The sequence below is a fragment of the Engraulis encrasicolus genome, chromosome 5 (assembly GCF_034702125.1).
Source record: "Engraulis encrasicolus isolate BLACKSEA-1 chromosome 5, IST_EnEncr_1.0, whole genome shotgun sequence".
Lineage (NCBI taxonomy): Eukaryota > Metazoa > Chordata > Actinopteri > Clupeiformes > Engraulidae > Engraulis > Engraulis encrasicolus.
In genome coordinates, this window is record NC_085861.1 from 38608474 (window position 1) to 38615737 (window position 7264).

The window sequence follows — 7264 nt, forward strand, 5'->3', positions numbered from 1 at the left end:
TCAATATCTCCTTTATTTTTTTTGTCTTTTAACAATAGAATTCTTCTAGGCCAACAGTATGGTTAAGGCATAAGCAAACTAATTACAGCATCAATTAAAAATACATACAAAAGAATGGAATATTACACATGTTTTATTTTGATCACATTGCGTTCAGAAGAGACAACAATCTGGGACAATATAGAACAAAGCATCGCACCCATAGGGCATCTGAACATCAAATGGTTTGCTGTGGTGCATATCAAGAATGTCAATTTTCACTCAAGTTTTGAGGCAAGTTCAAAGATTCCTCAGAAGAGAAACTTCTATCCAGGGGCAGAGCCGGCGTACCAAAGGATAGTCCATGTGAAGAACTTGGTTCAGCATCGTCACTGTGCCAGCGTTTAAGATGCTTACGGAAACCAGAGTAACTTTTGAACTCCAAAGAGAAACCATCCTGTGCGCACAAATTTAACTTCTTGCAGGGATACAAGCCATGTAAAAGTTTAAGGTGCTGTATCAGGTAACTTCCTGAACTATGAAGTGACTTACAAACATAGCACCTAAACATGATCATTCATCAGCTTTGCTCTCAGTTCTCTTACTTTAGGGGACTCTCTGGTACTTCCCACGTCGATGTTGTACACCGTGGTCTGAAGGAAGGTGAACATTGTGTGGAGACTCTCATCATAGCTCAAACTGAAAACGAAATGGACCTTGAAGAGCTCGTCGAATGCCGCCAGAGAAGTGTTTCCTTGGCAAGGAATTAGCTTCTTATCCATGACGATGTAGTAGTTGCTGATGGCTTTCTTGTGGAGTCCTGAAGCAAGCAGATATGGCTGTCGACGGTCATCTGCATCAAGGTGCTCATCAAGGCTCTGGCATGACTAGAAGTAACAGAGAAGAAGAAAAAGAAAAAATGCATCAAGATCATGTTCAAATGTATTACATTTCCTTTCAGGGACAAAACTGTGTACACAATCACACACCTTGTGAAATTTCAGGGACAACACTGTACAGAGAAATCACACCATGTGAAATTTCAGGGACAACACCAGGGGCGTAGCCAGAAATAATAAAACAGGTGGGCCCAGAAAAAAACGGACGGGCCCAACCCGAAAACATGTAGGTAGATATTATAATATCGTGCTCAAAAATGAATCATAGCAATCACAGAAGATGAACCAGACTTTTGACAAAATGATTAATTATCGCTCAGTGCTATGCCATTAATTATAGTTCAATGAGGCAACAGTTGACTGTCAAGTGTGAATGGGGTTGGATGGGCTTGGATGTCAGGTGGGTGGGCCCAGGCCCACCCCTGGCTACGCCTATGGACAACACTGTATACAGTACACAGATATCACACACCTTGTGAAACACCACGAGATTGTCCATTGCTCGACTTGTGCTGATCTTGTAGGTCCTCTTCCTCCCAGTAGACTGAGGTGACAGGATGTGCAAGAGCAGGAGTAGTGTGGACATATCACTGTCCCATCCTGAATTGAGGGTAGGGTTTGAAGGTGAGGCATACAACAATAATGAACATTATTAGGCATGCAAAAGAGACTCTACAATATGAAAGTCCAAACCGCATTTCATTTGTGTAAAGACATGAAAAATGAACTAATAAATAAATAGATTAACCCATTTTAGCCTGATGACTCGTGTTGTTTGAGCTTTGGTGCCTGGAGACATATACGCTGCATTCAGGGTCTTGAGATTTTAGCTTTTTCAATAAAAATGTGGGTATGTAACAGCTGAATGAACACATTCTTATGCAAGATGAGGGTTTAAATGCAACTTATTTAAGGTTTTTTGTGCATCAGAGGGAAGATATTTAGGTTTTTATAGGCTGACGGCAACCTTCCCAACAAGGGCTTGGGTATTCAGCATGTGTTTTTTGCGGGCTCTTTAGACATCAATGGGTTAGGGGGGGTGGGGAGAGATTGTGTGTGTGAAGAATTGTTACCTTGCAAGTTGTCTGCAGATGACAACACTGGCTCCTCCCTGGCCGACTGCAACAGTCGCTGCAACAGTGGTGTTTGGGCAAGTGACGATGCTTCTTTGATGAGCTTGGGCTTGTAGGAAGGCCACCTTTCAAGAAGCCTGGTGGATATCTCTGATCCAAAAAGGAGGCTGAAATCTTGAAGAACCTACAGTACAACATGAAAGAATACAACTTAGAACTACATTACATTACACAGAGCAGATGTAAAGGAATATGCAAAGCAAGAAATAAGTAAGAGGTACAGAATACAACAATATATAGCCTAGTAGCGCAGGTAACAATGAATACAGCAATATACTAGGATTATATTTGTTGAGATGTTGACTCGTGTTGACAAAGTGTTGTTGCAACCTTCTGAAGGGTAGAGCATTTAATGTTTTAGTCATTTACTTCAAGAATGTATACTGCCCATTCACAAATGTGTTTCTTCTGTATATTTACCGTCACCACCAATGTCTTGGTATTCATTATAAATTTGAGACACAAATAAAAAAAATAGTTAATTGCCTAAACTTAGTAAATATTCATAAAAATATGAAGAGCCAGCATACATTGGGGCATAATGTGGGCAGTCATGGGTGAGCGTGGGCAGTCATGGGTGAGCGGTTAGGGCGTCAGACTTGCATCCCAGAGGTTGCCGGTTCGACTCCCGACCCGCCAGGTTGGTGGGGGGAGTAATCAACCAGTGCTCTCCCCCATCCTCCTCCATGACTGAGGTACCCTGAGCATGGTACCGTCCCACCGCACTGCTCCCCATGGGGCGCCACTGAGGGCTGCCCCCTTGCACGGGTGAGGCATAAATGCAATTTCGTTGTGTGCAGTGTGCAGTGTTCACTTGTGTGATGTGGAGTGCTGTGTCACAATGACAATGGGAGTTGGAGTTTCCCAATGGGCTTTCTTTTCTTCTTTCTTTCATTGAGAATAAACGACTAAAATTCAATTTTACCTTGTTTGAGAATCGACCCTTACATAAAATGGTCAATATTAAACAATATAATTAGCAATACCACTTACCAATCCTTTCGTGTCCAACAATCTTGGGAAAACCGACAGAACACTGGCCGAAGTGTCTGGGCTGTGGATAAGTTTCTGTCTATATGCGAAGGTTTCGCGCATCTTCTGGAAGATGATGTCATTGTCATTCGTGTGGGTCATGAGGGAAATGGTCTCCTTGCACGATTCATCCTGCTCACCGCCCTGGCCGATGTCCCTGGCGCATGTCGGCCCTCCTGTCATAGCCTTGGGGTTATTTGGAGTTGGAGAGTGAAGCTTCGTCTTCCTCTGGATCGTCTTCAGCCGCCAGGCCAGGAAACCCGACCCACTTTGGGCATCATAGAAGTGTTCCTAAAGAAGGATTACAGAACCACTGTTAGGCCAGATAACTGTCATTATTATAAAAAAAATGTAATCCTTTGCCTATTTTGTTTGGTAGCAGTTTGGGGTTGATAAAAGTGTGACTTGACTTCTCAACCTACACTATTAGGTACACTGCCACTTGCATCATCACACATTCCATCGCGTACAAACGTCAACACAGACCTCTTTAAACCATAACATCTGCTGGCAACACACTGAGAAGAACATATTACAATACATTCTTTATCAATGTCCAAATTGAAATGACAGTCACCATGAAAAATTGCAAAAAGTTTCCTTCAACTTACATAGCCTTTCCTAGACAATGGGTCTTTCAGAGATGGGAACAAGGTTATGATACCAAGGGCATATTTCTCCCTTGTCAGCCGTTGTGGAACTCTCCTGAAAAACAGTGAAAATTACAATAATATTAGAATACTAGAAAGACAATGTAAATGAAGGACTGATGCCCACAACTTTCTAAGTGCATGTGTGATTGGTTTACAAAGAATAGACTGTATCTCTGAATTCAGAATATTTACAAATCAGCCCCTCTCCCTTTAAAAAAATAAGTAAACAGAGTATTTGTATCATGGCTATTAGGAGGCCTTGCATCTCAACCCTTAAGTATGAAAATAATTTCAGGCTTCCGTACCCTTCGGTTTCAGTCATGTGTGCAGCTAAAATGTTGACCATTTGTCGCCTGGAACTGTCACAAATACTTCCGGTGTCCGCATACTCCTTCAGGACTGCTGCTCCACCAGGTTTATCCAACAACACCTTTTTCACAAGCTGAAATAATTGGCAAACACATGCATCAATATCAGCTAACATAAGTGTACAGGTGAATTAGGTAATGCTATGCCCTCTTCTCTAGATAATTTTCTTAAATTAGCATACACACAACTTCACAAAACAGATATGAAATCCAACAATGCAGGCTATTCTGTAAATAAAAAACTGCATCCTCACATCTCTGGCTGGGACACTCTGTAGCAACTCTTCTTCCAAACGTGCTTGTTTACAGAGGCTTACTTCAGCCATACTATCCTGGCTGCTTGTCAATGAGCATGTATCAGTGAGGCTGGAGGACTCGCTGAGAGAAAACTCTAGCAAAACAGAAATAAAACAAAAATGCAATTACACATTGTACATTTAGTTTAAAGGTGCACTGAGTAGGATGGTGATCAGGGTAGGTATTGCAACTATGCTCCTCATTGAAACTGTGCAGTCTGCCAAATTGGATCTTTTCATGAATATTTAATGCATTAACTAATATGTACAAGTACAGCAAGTTTTGCAGCTAAAAAAACGTTCCATTTCTGGAGATAATGATGGACAATGGAGAGGATCCTCTTTTCATATTGTGAAAAATGTAATTTTCAGTCATAATACTTGTGGTGGAATGAGGTGGTAAGTATTCATGAAAAAGTTATTATTTGTTAATGGGCAGCATGAATTCTAGTCATAAACTACTAAAATATTACATGGTGCACCTTTAATAAACAACCTTTCCACATCTCCTTTACCAACATTGTTTTGTATTGTGTAACAATGCAACCAACACCACATACCTCCTGAATCAGCATCATGAATGACGAAACAGAGATCGTTGGACACCAATTCAGGAAAGACATCGGCATCTACTTCTGTTCCACCATCATCAGTGACAGTCAAGTTCTTGCCTTCTGGTATGGAAAACTTTTGTCTAACTAAAAAAGACAAGTTTAGAAATAAGTACATTAAACGCCTTAAAACAGATGTCACAATGTCAGCAAACACATTGTTAAAAGCCCAGACAATACCAAATGCAGAAACATCACACAACAGTTAAATATACCAAATATAATCATAATACCAGAGAATGTTATTTACAATATTAAGCTATTCTCTGCCTATACATTAAAAAATGTGACTGCATATGACCCCAGGTAAAATAACTTGAGGTTGCCACTTTGATACAGTGTCATAAAAGCAACCCCCAGTCATATTCAAATGTGTAGTGAAAACTTTGAGCGATGAGGGAACAACCTGTGCTCCTTTCCTGGCTCTTTTGTGGTCTTTGCATAACGGGAGCATGAAATAAGCCAAAGGGGAAAAGGTCTGCCTGCCGTCGCATAAAACCTAGTCCTTACTCCGACTCTACCCTGTTTAATAGTAGTCCTAGACCGAATGCGTCACCGCAGTCGGAGAAAAAAAAACACGCTGACGGTGTGGCCAAACTGTAGGCTACATACTGGGCACCATTGGGGCAGATACACTACGGCGTGGCGTTGTGGCAGCGAGGTAGCCCACCGACAGCGTCGGCGTGCACGGTCAATCCTGCTACCACGCCACGCTCAAGTGTGAATCTCACCTTGAACAGCTGGATCACATAGTTAGTGTTTTTCCATAGCTGCGTGGTCATGCTACGATTGCGCCGTCCATCCTATTGCTAACTGATGCACATAAGAGAATAAAATTAAAGTTTGTAGTCTATACCCTGTGGGATATGGTGGGAGAGAGCTAATGAAAAGAAAACGGGTGGTGAGGCTAGCCGGGGCTGGTGTCCACGCGCATGCATTGCGTTTTTGACCTCGAGTGAAATAATATGCATATCGGAGTTCCCAAACAGAACAAAGGGGCTGCATCAATCGTGGCGCAATTCAACGATAATTTGCGAAGTGTTCGCACAATTTCGGATATCCTAAGTCTAACACACGTCATCCCAAACCCATCTTAGGTTATGATTTCCGTCTTGTTATGCTATAACCTTGTAATACCAACGGTCAAACTCACCTTCAGCCATTAATAAGTCCATGCATGGCTCGGGTATTTTGATGTATTTCTTTACATTCAGGTACTTCACCTTGAGGATCATTGCTTCAGATAATGTGCTACCTGTAGACAAAATAAGCGAACGATTTGTCAGTCACGCCACAGCCTACAGACAGTGGCGCCTGTTAGCTATCCTGGCATTGCTTGCAATGCCGCCAACAAGTTTGCTAGCATTGCAACACACACTGATGTAGCCACCACGACCTCAACGTATTACAAAAAAAAACCCTCAGCCCCAGACATGGGACATTGGCTTTAGCACAGCAATTCATTTTGTCCAGTACACTACATAGCATACAAAACGATTGCACTGAGAGTGTTTTATCGTGCAAAATGAAGTATGGTTGTAATATTGTAATATTCATATTGTTAATCACTGAAGTCCTTAAAAAACAACGTTGGTTGTTACCAGTAAATGCTAACCTTGACCTCGAGACGAATACGACTTAACCAATAGGTACAATCTACACAAACAGCTCAATATTGAAAAATACACTATAAATAGTCCTAAAACGAGAAACACTCCGAAATGGACAGCTATTACTAAATTATATGAATGTAATAACTTACCACTCGGAATCTATTCTCCCAACACTTCACATGAGGCGACTTCTGAAACGGCTTGGAGAAAATGGCGGAATCACCAGATTTTTGAAAATGTTCAGCAAAATATCCCGGATGTACAACCCAACACTGATTGGTGTTCACATGAAGGAACTCTGAAAATTAACAACAGCACCAGGCCTGCGTGAACTCCAAGGGTGTCGCGAATGAGATATTTAACACTAGGTGGTGTTCATTTGCTTGAACTCTGGAAATTTAACACTGGGGAATTTGCTGTGTAGGGACGTCTATATTTACAAGCCAGCAATGGTGAAGAATGTTTAAAAGGTCCTGGTTCCGGTTCGTGATCTGGATCACCACCAGAATTTAATCACTTGTTCCTTCGGTCATTACCAGCAACTCCACAGAGATTCATCCAAATCCGTTCATATTTTTTTGAGTTATGCTGCTGACAGACAGACAATCAAACAAACAAACAGACAGACAAACAAACAGACAGACAAACCAATGCGACCGAAAACACAACCTCCTTGTCGG

General features: G+C 41.6%; 1 protein-coding gene and 1 long non-coding RNA gene across 2 annotated transcripts; both read right to left on the reverse strand.

Moving 5' to 3' along the window:
• Positions 1-470: 470 nt before the first annotated feature.
• LOC134448527 (uncharacterized) lies at positions 471-4401 on the reverse strand. The gene is made up of 7 exons (XM_063198200.1): positions 4319-4401; positions 4002-4138; positions 3655-3748; positions 3005-3334; positions 1952-2135; positions 1351-1478; positions 471-866 (listed from the first exon to the last, which is right to left on the reverse strand). Exons 1-7 carry the CDS (start codon positions 4388-4390, stop codon positions 543-545), a joined length of 1269 nt encoding a protein of 422 aa, XP_063054270.1. The 5' UTR covers positions 4391-4401; the 3' UTR covers positions 471-542.
• A 13-nt stretch (positions 4402-4414) lies between these two features.
• LOC134448528 (uncharacterized) lies at positions 4415-6988 on the reverse strand. Its single transcript, XR_010034784.1, has 4 exons — positions 6734-6988; positions 6125-6226; positions 4921-5058; positions 4415-4455 (listed from the first exon to the last, which is right to left on the reverse strand). It is a non-coding gene; the product is annotated as an uncharacterized LOC134448528 (long non-coding RNA).
• Positions 6989-7264: the final 276 nt, after the last annotated feature.